The sequence below is a fragment of the Saimiri boliviensis genome, chromosome 21 (assembly GCF_048565385.1).
Source record: "Saimiri boliviensis isolate mSaiBol1 chromosome 21, mSaiBol1.pri, whole genome shotgun sequence".
Lineage (NCBI taxonomy): Eukaryota > Metazoa > Chordata > Mammalia > Primates > Cebidae > Saimiri > Saimiri boliviensis.
This window is the reverse complement of record NC_133469.1, coordinates 25,967,411-25,986,517: the sequence shown is the minus strand read 5'-3', so window position 1 is coordinate 25,986,517 and position 19,107 is coordinate 25,967,411. Positions and strand designations below refer to the sequence as shown.

Here is a 19,107-nt window from a genome sequence, read left to right as displayed (position 1 = left end):
TCACCAGCTGTAGCCCATTTCTCCACCCTGCCCCCACTGCGGTCTTGGGGCAAGGCCACAAGCGTCACCCATTTACCCGTCCCCAGCACTACTCTAGCCCCTTCTGCCACCCTCCATCTTCCTCCCCATCCCAATCCCTCCCCAACCTTTCTTCCCTCATCCCCACCTCCATCCTGTCTCCCTTCCCCCGTTGCCATCCCTGCCCCACCCTCTCTCTTCTCCCATCTCCACACCTCCCCCACCCTTTGTCTCCTTTTCCCCATCCCCGCCCCTCCCCACCCTCTCTCTGTTCTCCCATCTCCACTCCTCCCCCAACTTGCCTCCCTTCCTCCATTCCCACCCCTTCCCCAACCTCTTTCTCCCATCCTCCACCCCCACCCCTTCCTGCCCTGTCTCCATTCCGCATCCCCACCCCTCCCCCACCCTGTCTTTGTTCTCCCAGCTCCACTCCTCCCCCACCTTCTGTCTCCCTTCCCCCACACCTTCTCCAACCTCCCTTCCCCCATCCCCACCCCTCCCCAACCGTCTCCATTCCTCCCCACCCTTCCCCCGCCCTTCATTCCTCTGTCCCCACCCCTCCCCCACCCTGTCTCCCTTCCCCCGTCTCCACCCCTCCCCCACCCACTGTCTCCATTCCTCCCCACCCCTGCCCCACCCTGTCTCCCTTCCCCCATCCCCACCCCTCCACAACCCTCTGTCTCCATTGCTCCGTCCCACCCCTCCCTCACCCTGTCTCAATTCCCCCGTCCCCACACCCTCCCCCACCCTGTCTCCCTCCCCCCATCTCTACCCCTCCCCCACCCTGTCTCCCTTCCCCCATTCCCTCCCCTCCCCCACCCTTTCTACTCCCGCCTTCCTAGGATGCCTACGCCACTGGGTGGGCCATTCCCAACCCCCAGCACCTAGGAAGGTGTAGGCACCCTTTGGCTGCAAGACAGTAGTCAGAGTCCTTGACCACAGGAGTCACTTGTGACGGAACACATGGTCTGTTGTTCCTTCTGCCCCCTGGGTCAGCCCAGGAGACCCTGGTGCTCAGGTTTGGAGCTACGGATTTGCAGTGAAATCTCCCTTCCCCCATCCCAACCTCCCCCCTCACTGTCTTCTCCCATCCCCACATTGTCTCTCTTTCCCCATCGCCACCCTCCCCCCAGCCTGTTCCTCATTCTCCATCCCCACCCCTTACTCACCCTGTCGCCTTTCCCCATCCCTCTTCCGTCCTATCTCCCTTCCCCCATGCCTGAGCCTCCCCCACCCCCTCCTTTCCCACTCTCATCTCCCCTCCTCCCCGCCCATTGTCTTATCTCATCCCCCACCACGTCTCCCTTTCTTCCCTACTCCCTCTGCCCCTCCTCCTCCCAGTCCTCACCCGACTGGATCTTGTAAGATTTCAACCGGGAAGGAACGAGAACTGGGGATTGGTCAGACGGGACTGCTTGTTCCCACCGCTGCCTCTAGGGCGCTTGCTGAGTCACCATCTCGCTCTTTGCTTCCAGCAACTTCGTGGCGTGGCGCACTGTCTGTGGAAAAACGTGAGTTCAAGCCCTGAGTCCTCGCTGCCCCACAAGGTGACCTTGGGCTTGTGCGCTGGCACCGCCCCTGTCCCCAGTCCCTGTTTTTTTCCGGAAATGGGTCAAAGACCAAAGAAAATGATATTCCCCACTTGGGTCACCCCGAGCTGCCTGCCCTGGAACGCTGGCCGCAGTTGAGGTGGTGTGTCTGTAGCGATGCTTTGAACCGCGGCGGCGCTGGTGGTGGGAGCTCCTCAGGGTGGGTGCGCATTCGCAGTGCGGTAGGTGCTCTGGGACTCGGCCCCTCTGAAGGTGCTGGGGGTTGGGAATGGCCCACCCAGTGGCGTAGGCATCCTAGGAAGGCGGGAGCAGACGCAGAAATGTGGCTGCAGGACGGTAGTCAGGGTCCTTGACCACAGGGGTCACTTGTGACGGAGCACATGGTCTGTTGTTCCTGTTGCACCCTGGTTGAGCCCAGGAGACACTGGTGCTCAGGTTTGGAGCTAGGGATTTGCACTGAAAGGGTGGTATTAAGTGTCCGGTTGTCAGTTGCCTCAGCAGTATTTGCAGAGGTTTTCACAGGAGGCCGTTGTTTCGTAAATATTATACATGTGTCCTTGTCTTTGGAGCATCTTGATTATTACTCTCAAATATGCGTGGAAGCAGGTGACTGAGACCTAGAAATCAAGTGTTGGAGGTCCTGAGGCCAGCCAGAATCGCTTCAAAATGGAACGAAGGCATCTGCGGGTAAGAAAGACCCCTGAAATGTCTCGGGTGCCCAGAGAAGCCCTGTTCCCCTCTGTCCTTGACACTCAGGAGCCAGATGGGAGCTGCATCCTGAGTCCCTCACAGTAGAGGAAGAGGCAGGAGCTGCTTCTATAGTTTCAGGTCATGTCCCCAAAAGGGCATTTCACTCATCCTGTCCTGCTGTTTTGTGTAAGATTCAACCCTATCCTGGGCACGGTGGCTCATGCCTGCAATCCCAGCACTGTGGGAGGGCGAGGCAGGCGGATCGCCTGAGGTTAGGAGTTCAAGACTATCGTGGCCAAAATAGTGAAACCCATCTCTACTAAAAATACAAAAAAAGACTTAGGCATGGTGGCGCATGCTGGTAGTCCCAGCTACTCTGGAGGCTGCGGCAGGAGAACTGCTTGAACCCAGGAGGCAGAGGTTGCAGTGAGCCGAGATCGTGCCATTGCACTCCAGCCTGGGTGACAAGAGCAAAACTCCTTCTCAAAAAAACAAAAAACCCGAATGTGTTGGGGACCTTACTGCCAAACCCATGATTACATTCAGAGCCAGGGTAATCAGCCACCAAAGCCCACACTTTCCAGCGGTGTCAGAGGGTGAGCTCAGGGAGGCTTTGTCTCACTGCCCCTTGGCCTTGGGCCAGTAGGTTTAAGTGTCGGTCCTGCAAGGTGAGCAACCAGATTGCACTACCTCATCTTTGGGTGCCGCTTGGGGCGATCAGGGAGAACATGCGATCTGGCTAGAAGCCTGGAGACTTGTGCCAGGACCAGAGGCTCAAGGACGACCCTGTGCATGGGACTGTGGGGCCGTGCTCAGATGCTGTTGGTATCCAGACACCCAATATATAATCCCCCCCAATGGTGCTGCTGTCTTCAGAACAGGACATGGTAACCTTGTATCCCAAAACTGTAGCTTCAGGAGTGGCTGTGTCATAGACTGAGCCCAAGACCCTGAGAGGAGGGGTGCATGCAGAGAGGAGAGGGTCGACGTCATGACCTCAGGGAAGCTTGGGAGAACAGAGAAGGGTCAGCCCTGGTTGACCAGGTAGCTCATCAGTACTGGGCTGCTAGAAGGTTACCTCCTTAGTGTCTCTTACCTGTGCAGAGAGAAGAATGAGATGCCCCGGGGCTCTGCCTTCCAGGCTCCCCACACCCTTCTTATCCCTGCCACAGAGGTTGGCAAGGGGTGTTCCTAGGAGTTGTTCTGAGTCTGGCACCCCAGGCAAACAGAGCTACTGGACTAAGGTGCCTCAAGGCAGTGAGTGCAGATTTGGGGGATTTTTTTTTTTTTTTTACTGGGAGTGTCCTGCCCCCTTTTCTCATCCTCCTGGAAGACCTGGCAGAGCCCACAGACCTCTCTGCTAAACATGGACTTGCGGTCTCCCTGGACTGAGGTGACGGATACCACCTATATGGAGGCTGCTGCTCTCATCCCTGACCCTGTCTGTGGCAGCCACATACAAAATGGGGTGTCCCCATTTTAACTTGCTTCTCCAGCCATACCCATGGCAGGCTGGCACACATACACAGCTGTAGGGAGCCCTGGACCAGGAGCCAGGGGCTGCATTCCCATGTCACCATCCCACGGTCTGCACTGCAGTTCATATGCACACACATCACTCTTGCTGGCCACTAGTTACCTGCACCCAGAAGGGAAAACCCAATAAGCCCACTGCTGGATTACATACCTTGAGTGAGGCATTAATGAGCCCAGGAAAGCCAAATGCTTTGGCAAGTTTTTAAGCTTTACCAGACATGAGGAGTTACTTTACCCCGTCGTTGTGACAGAATCCAGCTTATTCAGCTTTAGGCTTGTAGTTTCCATCTCTAGAGCAGAGTAAATGAAGAAGATGGATGTGACAGAAAGGATGAAGATGTCCCAGAGGGACCACAGCAGAAGTCTTCACACTGAAGGCACTCTCAGAGATGTGTCTTGAGAAGGCACAAAGGGTGAATGATTGGAAGCTTATCCAGGCTTACCAGTGTCACAGTTCAGAACACAGAACACTTGGAAGAAGGGGGCAGGCACCGTTCATGCTACTCTTGATAAGTTGGGTTTTGGTTTTTTTTAGATAGAGTCCCTCTCTCCCAGGCTGGAGTACAGTGGTGCAATCTTGGCTCACTGCAACCTCTGCCTCCCGAGTTCCAGTGATTCTCCTGCCTCAGCCTCACAAGTAGCTGGGACTACAACATGGTGAAACCTCGTCTCTGCTGAAAATGTGAACAATTAGCCGGGCATGGTGGTGCATTCCCATGTCATCATCCATGCCCGGCTAATTGTCTGCATTTTTAGCAGAGACGGGGTTTCACCATGTTGGCCAGGCTGGTCTCGAACTCCTGACCTCAGGTGATCTGTCCGGGTCGGCCTCCCAAAGTGTTGGGATTACAGACGTGAGCCACCGCGCCTCGACCTCTTGGTAAGTTTTTTACAAAGCAATAAAACATTTTGATTCTTAATATTTATATCACAATATGCTGAACAAACTAGTTTTGCTATTTTTTTCACTTCTCTGTACATTTATAACTAAGAGGGAGTTATTAGTGCTTTGAAAAAAACATATTTAATGGTCACAGCAAAATCAAATAGGCGGGCAGATCACTTGAGGTCAGGAGTTCAAGATTAGCCTGGCCAACATGGTGAAACTCATCTCGACTAAAAATACAAAAATTAGCCGGGCATGGTGGCGGGCGCCGGTAGTCCCAGCTACTCAGGAGGCTGAGGCAGGAGAATCACTTGAATCGGGGAGGTGGAGGTTGCAGTGAGTCAAGATTGTGCCACTGCACTCCAGCCTGGGTTACAAAGCAAGACTGTCTAAAAATAAAGAATAGAAGGTCCAGGCCTCAGAGGTACCCTGAGAGGAAGATCAAGACTAAGTATTCCTTCTTGTCACCCAAAATAGCAGTTGATGTACCCCAAGCTTTCAGTAAGAGGTTTTGAGTAAATCAAGGCGAGAGAATCAGCTGTGCCAGACACTTGGCATTGAGTATGTCCACAGGGCCAGCCTGCTCCAGTGCTTCCCACCAGCCCTCAACACGGACCTAGAGGATTTTTTTCAGTCCGTTGTGAGGCCAGTGCCCTTGGGATCCCTGAGGTTTGTTGTTCTGGTGGAAAGTGCCAGACAGCCTGACGCACCTTGCTTATCCTCTCAGCTACTGTCACCCCTGTGGCCTAGAGATTGAGGGTTAGCTGGAGACCAGGACACAGTACCAGCTTGCAGTGTCTCTGGCTCTTTCCTGAAAAGCAGAGTCCGATGAGGCTGTCAAGTGAGGAGGAGGAAGTGGAAAAGTCCCAGAGAGCATCCCTCTCTGGCCCAGAGGCCAAGACTGAGTCCTTCTCCTTCCCTTTTAACTTCTTTCTCGTTTCTGCTTCTGGATTGATAATCAGCTCTTTCCCCATACTCTCCATTGGTCTGACTGTGCCGTGGGGGTGGGGCAACAGTCAATCCCATTGACACCTCACCCACACCAAGGCAAACAAAGCCAGACCCTCAGGACACTACCATCCCCCAAACTATGGCCACAGTGTCCCCACCTGACTCACAAGTTACCAGCTTTTAAGGGACACAGCTGTCTGAGAGCCAGGAGTCCTGACCTCCCGCTCTGCTCTCCTCCCCTTAAGCTTGGCTCCACATTAGCAGCTCTGGACCATTCCCTGTCCAGCATCGCTGTTCCTTCCAAGTCCCTCTGCTCCCCTGAGCCTGGAATGACAGCAGACTCTTACCCTCTGCACTGTGCCTTGAGAAGCACGTCCCATGGGATTAGCTGGCTGTGCCCAGGGTGACCTTGTCATGTTTAGGTCTAGAGACTTTTTATCTGAAGGAAAACCAAACCCCGGGGCAGAAAGGGTCAACAGAGATGTAAAATGTTTAAAAAGGCATCTAGGGCAAAATATGTCAGGCTAATGAGAGACCTGATGGAGATCAAAGACTTCCTGGATTCTGGTGGAATCTTCTCTGTTCAAGGGCTGGGAAAATAACCTCAAAGGGAGAGCTGCTGGCATGGGAACTGGGCTCCAGCCCTCAGCAGACCAGAGTAGTCAGGGTCTTCCTGTGGCACCCAGAAGGGAGCATCTTCCTGCATTCACAGTGCCTCCGGATGCAGAAAAACAGCTGGGCTTTTTTATGCCCTGCACCTTGTGGCTTGTCGTGTTCTCCAAAATAGCTCATGGAATTGGGGAGAATTCTTTGATTTCTGTAAACACCAGTGAAGGGTATCTTCCAGCATCTCTGTCACATCCCAGACTCCGGCAGAGGTAGTCTGACATTCCAGGGTGCAGGAGGAGAGGACCAGCGGGGCGGCACAGGCCAGGAAAGGCAAGTCAGATGCACAGAAACATTCTAAAGACCTGAAGGACCCAGGGCAGATACCTTCGTGGTCCCCATTGGGATTCTGTGACTAGAGAAGAGGGCCACCCCTGTGATGAGCTCAGAGGCCACTCTGGCCTGTGCAGCCCACAAGGACCATGAGAACAGAACATGCAGAAATGTCTCCACAGTTCCTGCCTGGACCTTAGGAGTCATGCTGCGCCCCAGTCTCTTCACTCTTCCCTGGCACTGGGAGGAAGGACAGCACCTTTGTGCAGTTGTGCTCTGGTGCTGCTTTCTCCATTACCACTGGACAGACAGGCAGTGTGAAGCTGAGCAGAGGAGTGTCCCCTGCCTCAGGGAGATTGCACAGCTCAGACTTCATTGCAGTTCCTCCTTCCTTGGATCTCCCGAAAGCTGGGATCCCATAGAAACTTCCCTAACTTTTGGACTTGTGCAGTTTTCTGTTTTCCCATGGTTTATGTGAAACTCACCAGTCTGCTCTTACTTGCTTTTTTGTTTTTTTGAGACAAGAGTTTCGCTCTTGTTGCCCAGGCTGGAGTGCAGTGGCATGGTCTCAGGTCACCGCAACCTCCACCTCCTGGGTTCAAGTGATTCTCCTACCTCAGCCTCCCGAGTAGCTGGGAATATAAGCATGTGCCACCACGCCTGGCTAATTTTGTATTTTTAGTAGAGATAGGGTTTCTCTTTGTTGGTCAGGCTGGTCTTGAACTCCTGACCTCGAGTGATCACCTACCTTGGCCTCCCAAAGTGCTGGGATTACCTGGCTCCCGCCCGGCAATCAGTCAGCTCTTTCTTAATGCTGAGATTGTTTGACCGTTAGGGAGGGAAATGATCTGTGTAAACCCCTCCTCATGTAAGGGGTACCAGTTCCTGCCTGCCTGGAGCTGAGCAAGTTGTTCCCCACACAGAGTCAAGGGCTTAGAAGGCTAAACATGAAAATGACAGTGAACGTTAGATTTTCTGTGAAGGCTGCTTGAGGTAATGAGGAGAATTGCTGCCGCCTTTGCTGTGCCCAGAAGGTGCTTAATGATTAGGAACATTGACAATGAGTTTTGTTACTAATCTAAGTCTCCTGCAGCGGAAGAGTAAAGCTGATTGCCTAGGAATTAAAGAAAATGTAGAGCACATTGTAGTTTAACCCCATTTTCACAAAGGCCATTTGGTGTTGATGGTAAAAAATCGGAGAAAGTAGTCTCCAGAGAGTTAACCAAAATGGAAAACCCCCGTCAGTGAATTCCAGCCTCCTCACCCAAGCCAGGGCAAACAAAGCCAGCCCCCCAAGACATTCCTAGCTAGACACTTGCCAGTAGAATATAAGGATTGTAGGGATATCACAGTGCATGAGGCAGAGAATGGCCTGGAGAATTCTTTGCATGGAGAGGTTCCGAAATTTCAAAAGCGCCAATGTGTGATCAGGCCTGGGATAGGGATGATCCCTAAGCAGATCCCTAAATGCCAAATATAACTTCAGTTTTTGTGAGAGAAAATGTGTTGACATTTGTGCACTGTGCCTAGCATGGAAAGAGAGAAACGTTGGAGTATAATTGATATGCCTGATGGTATTTCACTGATGAGAATCTCTGTACCTGAGAAACTTAGGGGCAAGAAGAGGCTTTTTGAGGCTGCATTTGAATCAGCTGTTTTCTTGAAATATGGGAACATTAGTAATAGGAAGGGACCGGCCATTGGAGATTATGTTTTGGGTAAAGGCCTTTCCTGCTGCCTGTGAACAGCCCAGTGTGCTTGAAGATGACACCTAATCATAAAGAGAAGGTCTTCTGATAACGTCCTTCATGGCAGGGATGTGTGCTTTGGGCTCTTGTTTCTTTCTTTCCCTGGCTCCAAAATTCCTGAGAAACCGCAGTGGCTTTCAGACGTGAAAACATTGCCATCCTAGGTTTGGTCACCAATATGACCCTCTGTCCCACCTCTCCAGCCCACATTCTTAGATTTAATCTGGTCAAGACTGCCAAGAGGATCCTGACTTCTGGAAGAAAGCATCCTTTCCCTGTAGGGAGGAAGACTGAACTCCCCCCTGCTTCAGTGATTACCTTGGCTTTACTGAGCCTATCTTTTGCCTTCCTTCACCATTCCCCTTTTTAATGTCTCCATCCAGACCAAAGTTTTTCAGTTCCCCAAACAAAACGTATCTGACTTGGCAGTGATCCATCCACTCAGTCCTATGACAAATGCCCAGCCCCACCCTTACTTCTCACTCCTAGTTGTGGTGTAATTTTGACCCAGCTTCCTTCAGGACAGCCTTGATCTTCAAGGTCCGGAAGCCCCGCCACCGCTCCTTTGTACCTCTGTTTCTCCCTGAATAGGCACGTGATTTGCTGTGTTACGGAACATAGAGTCTAAGTGACAATTTGATACTTGGGGATTTTTGGGGAGTAGGAAGGGGGAATGACGTAAAGCTCTCTTAACTGGAATATTCAGGTAATTTTGATGTGGCCAAAAATTCCCCCAACAATTATACTTTCTGGGTGGTTTTGTTGACTTTTTCTTTCCCTTTTGTAAATAGACATCCCATTCAATCCGTTGAACCTGAAGTAAGTAAAAAATAAAAACCCATCAGGATTCCCTGGCTGGAGATCCAGGAATGTAAGCAGATTTGGCTCTCCCATTGGCAGCATGGAGTTGAAAGGAGAGGTATGCCCAGAAAGGCCTGTAATAGCTTCTGAGGGGCCAGACGAGGGACCCAGAAGCCTTGGAGTCAAAGTTGTGGTCCTCCCAGAGGTCTGGGTAGATGGCTTCTGCACCACACCTGGGTCTAGGGAGTCATCAGGCTGTGGCCACTGCCTCCTTTCCACGGTCAGCCCAGGGTCTCCACGGGCTGTGAGGGCCGATGCCACTTAGACGGTTTTCATTTTTCTTTCCTTACAAAGAAACAGGCTTTGCTCTTGCCTCTAAATGTAGTTCTACCTTAATCCAACATTTTTATTTCATTATTGGATTGATTTCTTAATTGATACATAATTGTACATATTTATGGAGTACATGTGAAATTTTAGTTTATGCAGATAGTGTGTAATGATCAAATTATGGTAATTAATTATAGCCATTACCTCAAACATCATTATTTCTTTGTATAGAATCCCAGACATTTTGATTTCTGCCATTTTGTGTATGTTTAAACTGATTTCTTAAACAGCTTTTTTTGAAAATAAAAGACATCTAATTAGTTGGAATTTTACTTTATTACCGTTAAATAGTGTGTGGCAAGCAATTATAATTTGCATTATTGATGATTTTTTTAAATGATTTGTGATTTGCTAATTAGCCTTTTTTTAACTAAAAGCTTAAAAATATTCCATAGATTTATTTTTTCAGATGCTTTGGAATTAAAGACATTTTCATATTTTTTAATAGAGATAAGGTTTCATTGTGTTGCTGGTCTTGAAATCCCGGGCTCAAGCCATCGTCCCACCTCGCCCTCCCAGAGTGATGGGATTATAGACACAAGCCACTGTGCTGGAGAGAGTAGGCGTTTTCAAGACCTCTAGTATACAAAATGGTGACCGTAGTTAACAACATACTGAGTACGTGAAAACCACTGAGAGTACGTTTTAAGTGTTCTCACCACAAGTATGTGAGAGAATACGTATGTTAATTAGCTTAAGGTATCCATTCTACGATGTATACATACTTCAGAGCATCATGTTGTACACCAGAAATATACACAATTTTTATTTGTCAGTTTTTAAACAGCGACGTTTTAGGGAAGAAGAGGGCTTTGTGTTCCTGCAAAGTGCTTGCTCCCCTGATTCCCTGTCAAAGCAGTAACTGTACATAAAAGAGACACACTTGAAACGCAGGTCTCAGAATGTGTTTCATTTTACTTCTGAATGCCGTGTAATACTGTTGGGTTGCTTCTGTAGTTTTCTCATTTAAATTTTTTTAGTGAAATAATAACGACACCCATTGTGCATTGTGCGTGTGTGCCTAGTCTTTCCCATCCGGCTTACTTGTTGGACCAGAGAAGGAAGCTGTCCTGGGCTATCTGACACTCCAGTTTGAATTGTTTTTGAGTGATCATCAGAATCTTTTTCCCAAAATGAGCTGGCTCAGCTCTCAGGCTCCTTAGTTCTCACTTCACAGGGGAACTAGAATTAAATAGAGTAGTGGGTAGATACAGGATAGGGCCAGTGGTCATCCTGTTCCCTCCTCTGTGCTTAATGAGATGCTCATCCTGGTGCCAGCAGAGCTATGCCTTTGTGGCCAACCACTGCAGAATGGAATCAGGGTAAACTGAGAACTCCCCTGCTATTGCTAGCACAGTGACTTTGGCCCTAAGTTGGTTCCTTAGAAGGGTAAGGAAAAGATAAGAGTTGCTTGCGCTTGGCCTGAAAGGGATGCCTTGTTCCCCGCATGTTTTCTCAGACTTGCATTCAGAGCCGGTTCATCAGCATGAGCATGTGGACGAGCCCACGGAGACTTGTGGACCTGGCAGGGCAGAGCCTGCTGAAGAATGAGGCCCTGGCCATCGCTGCCCTGGAGATGCTCCCCAGGGAGCTCTTCCCGCTGCTCTTCACGGCAGCCTTTGATGGGAGACACGACCAGACCGTGAAGGCGATGGTGCAGGCCTGGCCCTTCACCTGCCTCCCTCTGGGAGTGCTGATGAAAGGAGAGCAGCTTCTCGTGGACACCTTCAAAGCTGTGCTTGATGGAGTTGATATGCTGCTTGCCCAGGACGTTCGCCCCAGGTAAGTGTGATCCAGCAGCTTGCTGCAGGGCCCTGGGAACCTGAGCAGAATGCAGCTGGAGTCACAGAGTGTGGAGCATCTCAGTCTGGGCCAGAGGCTCCAATGGTGCCAGCAAGGAAGCTCGGGAGGGCGTTGGGGCCACTGCAGGGGTCACTCTCGGAATGGGCTTCTGGACATGGGGCACTGATTAAAATGCAGAGGTGTCTGAAGGAACATGCACCTACTTCTTCCTGGTGGGGTGGGAAGTGGGGACCAGGAAGGATCCCAGGATCCTTGTGGGAAAGGGAGCAGCTGACGCCTGGAGTGTGGAGTAAAAGTGCAGATCGAAGGTGGATGTGCGTTTGGTTCTTAGCTACATTATGGGACTCATAGTCTTATTCTGAGTTGATCTTAAAGCATCTCAAATAATTACCTGTTTTCCCCACAGGAGGTGGAAACTCAGAGTGCTGGATTTACGAAAGAATTCTCATCAGGACTTCTGGACCGTTTGGTCTGGAAAAAGGGTCAGTCTGTGCTCATTTCCAGAGCCAGAAGCAGCTCAGCCCGTGAGAAAGAAGCGAAAAGTAGATGGTTCGAGCACAGAGGCAGAGCAGCCCTTGACTCCGATGGAGGTTCTCGTAGACCTGTCCCTCAAGGAAGGTGCCTACGATGAATTGTTCACGCACCTGATTGAGATAGTGAGGCGGAAGAAAGATGTCCTACACCTGTGCTGTAAGAGGCTGAAGATTTTTGCAATGCCTGTGCACAATATCAAGATGATCCTGAAAATGGTGCAGCTGGACTCTATTGAAGATTTGGAAGTGACTTGCACTTGGAAACTACCCACCTTGGCGAAATTTTCTCCTCACCTGAGCCAGATGAGTAATCTGCGTAGACTACTCCTCGCCCACATCCATCCGTCGTCTTTCATTTCCCCAGAGAAGGAGGAGCAGTGTATCGCCCAGTTCGTCTCTCAGTTCCTCAGTCTCCACTGCCTCCAGGACCTTTACGTGGACTCTCTATTTTTCCTCAGAGGCCGCCTGGATCAGTTGCTCAGGTGAGGGATGGTGAGGTTTCTCTGCAGGACAGAGCAAGCCCTTCTTTATTGCAGTAAACGATAAAGGACATTTTCTATGTGCCAGACACCAATAAAGCAGGAGTGAGCAACTCACTACAAGTTAACACATCTTGTTCACCACTCTGTCCCCAAGCATGGTATCACGTAACTACTACTCATGAAGGTTAGAGGTATACGTAAGGATAGATGCCATTAACAGTGACTCCTTGTTAGAAAACTCTAATGGGAGATTGGGGCCTGGCAAGAGTGCCTTTAGGCATTCTTCCTTAGGAAGTGATGCCTAAGATGACCAGAAATAAGCAAAAAGGGCATTGAAGAAGGGAAAAGCCCTTCAAAGGTGAGATTTGAAGTTGTAAGCTGTGTGCTCACCAGCTTCTCAACAAGAGCTGCTGCCTCTAAACCTGCCTCAAATTTCTTGTCTATAAAGGGTGATTTAGAACTCCAGTTAAGGTAATTATGTGGGTAATGCAGGATTCTGAAGATGGGGGAGAAGGAACAAGAGCGAAGAATTGCACAAATTGATAGGTGGTTTGCTGATGATACAGTGATCGAAGGCAGCCCTGCAGCCTGGTAACCCCCTTCGGACGTTGCTGTCCTTGCCCGAGTTTGTCCTCTGTGAATACTCCCCAGTAGCTTCATCAGGCACAGATACAGGTGACTGGGGCCCATGAAGGGGCCAGAAGCAGCCAAAAATTGAAAGAATTTTTGGCTCTGTATTCAAATACTAAAATTCACTGGTGGTCTGTCTTGCGACATCAGATCAGGCATTCTTTCTCAATTCAATTTATGCTCACACCACCTAAGGGGTCTGTGTTGGATGGACCCTGCCTCACAGATTAGCCAAGAGAGCGTTTTGAGATTTTTGTTTACTTGACCCACTTAGGCAGCAAATAATGGAGAAAGGACTGCACCTGAACTGGGACTCACTCGAATGCCCCTTTACAGCATGGCATCTTGGGGGCTAGCCATCAGCAGGCAGACTGGGTTTTGGTGAAATGGGTCTCTCTCCAGTCTCCCCGCCCCGCCACCTCCATTCCCCAGCACTAACTGCTTTGTCTATTTGCAGATGCATGATGAACCCCTTGGAAACCCTCTCGATAACTAACTGCTGGCTTTCAGAAGAAGATGTGACACATCTGTCCCAGAGCCCCAGCATCAGTCAGCTGAGTGTCCTGAGTCTAAGTGGGGTCATGCTGACCGATATGAATCCTGAGCTCCTCCAAGCTCTGCTAGAGAGAACCTGCGCCACCCTGCAGGACCTGGACTTGGATGAGTGTGGGATCACGGATACTCAGCTCCTTGTTCTTCTGCCTTCCCTGAGCCACTGCTCCCAGCTTACCACCTTGAGCTTCTGTGGGAATCCCATCTCCATGTCTGTCCTGGAGAGCCTCGTTCACCACATCATCGGGTTGAATAATCTGAGCCACGTGCTGTATCCTGTCCCCATGGAGAGTTATGAGGACGTCAATGGCACCCTCGACCTGGGCAGACTTGCCTTTCTGCACAACAGGCTTAGGGAGTTGCTGTGCGAATTGGGGCGGCCTGGCATGGTCTGGCTCAGTGCCAACCCTTGTCCTCACTGTGGGGACAGAACCTTCTATGACCCAGATCCCATCCTGTGCCCCTGCTTCATGCCTGCCTAGCTGGGTGCACATGTCAAATGCTTCATTCTGCATACTTGGACACTGAAGCCCAGGATTCAAGTGCATCTTGAAGCAACACAACAGCCACAGTTTGAGACAAATGTTCAGTGGGGGGGGATGGGGGGTGGGGGTGGGGGTGGGGGGTGGGGGTGGGGGGGAAGGGGGGGAAGGGGAAGTTGGGGGTGGGCAGAAGTTGACTTGAGGAGTTGACGGAATCCTTGGGACATGCATCCTATAGACTTAGAAATAGAATCTGAATTTCTAAAGGGAGATTCTGGCTTGGAAAGTACATGTGGGAGGTAATCCCTCTGTGGACTGTTGTGGAAAAAAAAAAAAACTTAGAAATAGAAGCAATATGAAGCATCTGGTGTCTTGTAGTATATGAACCTGCTTTCCCAGTTAAACCTCAGGAAATCTCCAGTTGCTGATTAAATAAGACACTGCTTATCACCTGAGGTCAGGAGTTCAAGAATAGCCTGACCAACATGGTGAATCCCCATCTTTATTTTATATTTTTTTAAAGTAAAAAAAACTAAATTCCTTTTAGCAAGACACTAAGATCATATTTGTTTAGTATTTGTACCCACATTAAAAATAGGACGTCATCTTGTGGTCCCATCAGTGAGAAAATTACTTCTTCCACAAGTGTCCGCCCACCTACTTAACGAGGTGTTAAGCTGAGTCTGAGCCAGTGAGACGCCCTGGATTTGGGGTCCCATTTGTGAACAAACTTATGGCAGGTGCTAGGGAGCACTTAGGGGAAACCAGATGAATCAATGTCAGATTTGAGAGTTGTTGTAGGCGGAGGCCGCCCTACAGAAGATCTGTCCAAACGGATGGGAGACGTCCTACTGTGCAGGTTGACACTACAATCCCTGGGCAGTCAGCGCTCCTGCCTGCTGGTGCTCTTATGCTACCATGTCCTGCTGCCCTTAGGCTGCCTCACCTCCCTCACTGCACAGCTTCCCAAAGAAGCTCCTGGGAAGAAGGCCACACACCACGGCCCAGGGGCGGGCTCTGTCTGCATGTAGCTGTGAGTGCCAGCACACAGCTATTCTGAGCCTATTTTGAGGCCTCTGTCTTGGTGATAACCACCCATGCATGCTGCTGGCATTGTAGACTGTCCGCAACTTCCTATCTTGCCACACACGGCAGCTGGGCCTTTCAACCTTTTTTCTTCTGTTTCCCCCACTTCAAATCTACCCTAAACCCTGTAAGAAACAGAAATAGGCCAGGCACGGTGGCTCATGCCTGTAATCCCAGCACTTTGGGAGGCCAAGGTGGGTGGATCACCTGAGGTCAGGAGTTTGAGACCAGCCTGGCCAACATGGTGAAACCCTGTCTTTACTAAAAATACAAAATTAGCAGGGTGTGGTGGTGGGCACCTGCAATCCCAGCTACTCAGGAGGCTGAGGCAGGGGAATCACTTGAACCTGGAGACAGGTTGCGGTGAGCCAACATCACACCATTGCACTCCAGCCTGGGCAACAAGAGCCACTATCCTAAGTGAACCAGCTCAGAAACAGAAAACCAAATACTGCATGTTCTCACTTACACGTTGGAGATAAACAATGGGTACGCATGGGGCTCCTGGAGGAAGAAGTATGGGAAGTAGAAAAGTTCCTCTTCAAAGTTTCCTTTCTTGTTTAAGAAAAAGTTTGGTTTTTTTTGTTTGTTTTTTGGCTAGTAAGAGAACTAGGTGACAAATGCATTTTCAGAGGAAGAGAATGATGATCTCTGGCCATTGTTAGGGCTAGACTGAATAGGCCAAGGACACTGTATTATAAGTCTCCATCTACATGTTTATCTCCTAGGTTGCTGAGAGCTCCTTGGGAGCAGGAATGGTATATAGCAGGAGTGGTACAGCTTTGAAGTCAATGAGATGGCTGTTTTTCCTTAGGGTAATTCTCTTGGTCCTTCTTTTATTTTATATATATATATTTTTTTATAATAAGAAAAAGAATAAAGAAGAGGCAGAAAGAGAAAGAGGAAGAGGGAGAGAGGATGGGGGTATTGCTTTTTTGCCCAGGCTAGAATGCAGTCTAAATATGGGTATGCCTATAATTGTCGTTAATAATGGAGACATGAAAGAAAATGAGGGAAGAGAATAACAAACAAGCAGCCAGCCAACATTTCGTTTAAACTTCTAAGTTGATATGATGTGGTACTGATAAGAGTGTATATTTTGTGTATTTAAAGTGGAGAGTTCTATAAATGTTAATTACGTTTACTTGTTCCAGATCTGACTTCAAGTCCTGGATATCGTTGTTAATTTTCTGTCTCATTGATCTGTCTTTATAAGTCTTGTATATCTGGGTATTCCTGTATTGGGTGCGTATATATTTAGGACCTTTAACTCTTCTTGTTGTTGCATTGATTCTTTTATCATTATATAATGTCCTTCTTTGCTTCTTTTGATCTTTGTTGCTTTAAATACTATTTTATCAGGGGCAAAAATTGTAACTTCTGCTTTTTATTTATTTATTTTTGCTCTCTGGTTGGTTGGTAAGTCTCTCTCCATCCCTTGTTTTGAGTCTTTGTGTATCCTTGAATGTGAGATGGGTCTGGATGCAGCATACAGTTTTAGTTTTTTGTCGAAATTGCCTGTCTGTCTTTGAATTGGGGAATTTAGTCAATTTAAATTTAAAATTAATAATGATATATTACTTTTTGGTATTTTTTAGAAAGGCTGATACTGTTTGTTCCTTTCTATGTGTAGTGGTTCTTTCAGAAGCTCTTGTAAAGCAGGCCTGGTGGTGATGAATTCTCTGAGTGCTTGCTTGTTCACAAAAAACTTTATTTTTCCTTCACTTATGATTGGCTGGATGTGAAATTCTTGGTTGAAAGTTCTTTTCTTTAAGGATTTTGAATATTGGTCCCCACTCTCTTCTGGCTTGCAGGGTTTCTGCTGAGAGATCTGCTGTAAGTCTGATAGGCTTCCCTTTGTGGGTAACCTGACCTTTCTCTCTGGCTGCCCTTAGTATTTTCTCCTTCATTTCAACCCTGGTGAATCTGACGATTATGTGCCTTGGAGTTGCTCTTCTTGAGGAATATCTTTGTGGTGTTCTCTGTATTACCTGGAGTTGAATATTATCCTGCCTTACTAAGTTGGGAAAATTTTCCTGAATAATATCCTGAAGCATATTTTCCAGCTTGGATTCATTCTCTTCGTCACATTCAGGTGCACCTATCAAGCGTAGATTAGGTCTTTTCACATAGTCCCATATTTCTTGGAGACCTTGCTTGTTCCTTTTTATCCTTTTTTCTCTAATCTTGTCTTCTAGTTTTATTTCATTGAGTTGGTCTTCGACCTCTGATATCCTTTCTTCTGCTTGATCAATTCGGCTGTTAAAACTCGTGCATACTTCACGTAGTTCTCATATTGTGTTTTTCAGCTCCATCAATTCACTTATTTTCCTCTCTAAATTTTGTATTCTTGTTGACATTTCGTCAAACTTTTTTTCAAAATTTTTAGTTTCGTTAGATTGTGTTAGAACAAGGTCTTTTAATTCACAGAAGATTCTTATTATCCACGTTTTGAAGCCTGATTCTGTAATTGGAACACACTCGTTCTCCATCAAGCCTTGTTTTGTTGCTGATGAGGAACTGGGTTCCCCTGCTGAGGAAGAGGCGTTTTGATCTTGGGTATTCTCAGTCTTTTTTGACTGTTTTCTTCCCTTCGTTGTAGATTATCCATCTGTGGTCTTTATAATTACCGTCTTTGTAATTGGGTTTCTGAGTGGACGTCCAACTTATTGATTCTCAGCGCCAAAATCTGAGCAACCCACTGCGCTGACTAAGTCAGCGGCGTTAAGATTGACGGTGCTTTTCTGACTCTGCACCAAGAACCGACGCTCCGAGGCGCCGGCAAAACCGCCTCGCCGGTCACAAGAGTCGCACTGGCGACCCGTGGGGCTCCTCCGCTGGAAATCTCCTGGTGCGTGAGCAACAAGAATTCATGTGAAGGTGTGGCGTCCTCTCATTCTTTGTGCTTTCACTGGGAGCTACAATCCCGAGCTGCTAGTGATCAGCCATCTTGAATCTCTCTCGGAAAAAGTTTTAAGTGTTAGAAATAATAGTTTGTTTTAAACACTTTCTTTAAAAGCCTTCTTGCTTTTTGCTAACAGCTCTTTGTTAGGCCCTATCCTATGTAGCTGTTAGACATGGTTTCAGGCACGTAGTACCTTCTATGTCCTTGTACTTTAACTAAGATATCTGTGCTGGACGTGCCCACAGGCATGTTCCAGCTCGAAGCCTATGCCCCTTCCTTATTTGGACTTCCTTTTTTTTTTTTTTTTTTTTTTTTTTTTGCTCTCTATTGCTTTTTACCTGTTTAGAAACGTTTCAAGCTATTAGCCAATTGGATTTTAGTTTAAATTGTGAGGTCTGGCTCCAGCCAGTGGAGATCAGACACAGCAGTCAGGACAACCCCATATGCATAAGGAATAAATACGTCTGCTTTCCTTTGTTGTACTCTCATGGCAAGATTGCTAATGGGGGTACCCTTTCCGCAGGAAGGAAAAAGAATTGCTTTGCTGAGAGATCCTTTGTCCCAATACTAATTTTTTCTTTGCATTACCAAAAAGAAAACTTTGACATATAACAAGAAGGAAGAGAGCAGGTAATTTCCTGAGCGCAGCCTGCTGCCTGAGGGTATCCCCATTTTGACGGCTAAAAGGTGGCTTAAGACCCCCCTCCCAGTTTTGGCTTTCCTAAAGTCAGAACTGGACATTCCTCTCCCCGGTTCCAGGGAGCCCACTTGCCCAAGGCTCATAGTGAAGACGTTCTACAAGTCTAGAAGGAGAAAACTGAAGAATAGGCTCCCCTTTTAAAATTCTCCTTCTAGTCAGATTACTGGCTACAGGCCCAAAGCCTACCTGAAAAGTTTGTCTTCTCTCCGCTCAGTCTGCAGAAAGCATTTACGCTTCTCCATGGAAACCACCTTGGGTAAGTAGCCATCTCTCCCCAGCAGACCTGCCTAATATCTGTAGACCATGTTGAACTTACACCCTCTGCTTCTTTGTAACTTCACATTGTAAGGTCTTTTCTAATATTAGGCAATTAGCATTCAGACCATTCAAGTATACAGTTATTTGTTTTTATTATTTTCTTACCT

At 48.4% G+C, this 19,107-nt stretch overlaps 1 protein-coding gene across 1 annotated transcript; it reads left to right on the top strand.

Moving 5' to 3' along the window:
- Positions 1 to 1,493: 1,493 nt before the first annotated feature.
- Positions 1,494 to 14,354, top strand: PRAME (PRAME nuclear receptor transcriptional regulator). Its single transcript, XM_010349245.3, has 4 exons — positions 1,494 to 2,255; positions 10,969 to 11,291; positions 11,719 to 12,327; positions 13,415 to 14,354. The coding sequence occupies exons 1-4, from the start codon at positions 2,235 to 2,237 to the stop codon at positions 13,989 to 13,991; spliced, it is 1,530 nt and encodes a 509-aa protein (XP_010347547.2). The 5' UTR covers positions 1,494 to 2,234; the 3' UTR covers positions 13,992 to 14,354.
- Positions 14,355 to 19,107: the final 4,753 nt, after the last annotated feature.

Bases quoted from the DNA above. Each gene is read 5' to 3' on its own strand.
- PRAME (XM_010349245.3), top strand. From the start codon at position 2,235: ATGGAACGAAGGCATCTGCGG. The intron at 2,256-10,968 runs GTAAGAAAGACC...ATGTTTTCTCAG, and splicing joins TGGAACGAAGGCATCTGCGG to ACTTGCATTCAGAGCCGGTT. The intron at 11,292-11,718 runs GTAAGTGTGATC...TTTTCCCCACAG, and splicing joins GCCCAGGACGTTCGCCCCAG to GAGGTGGAAACTCAGAGTGC.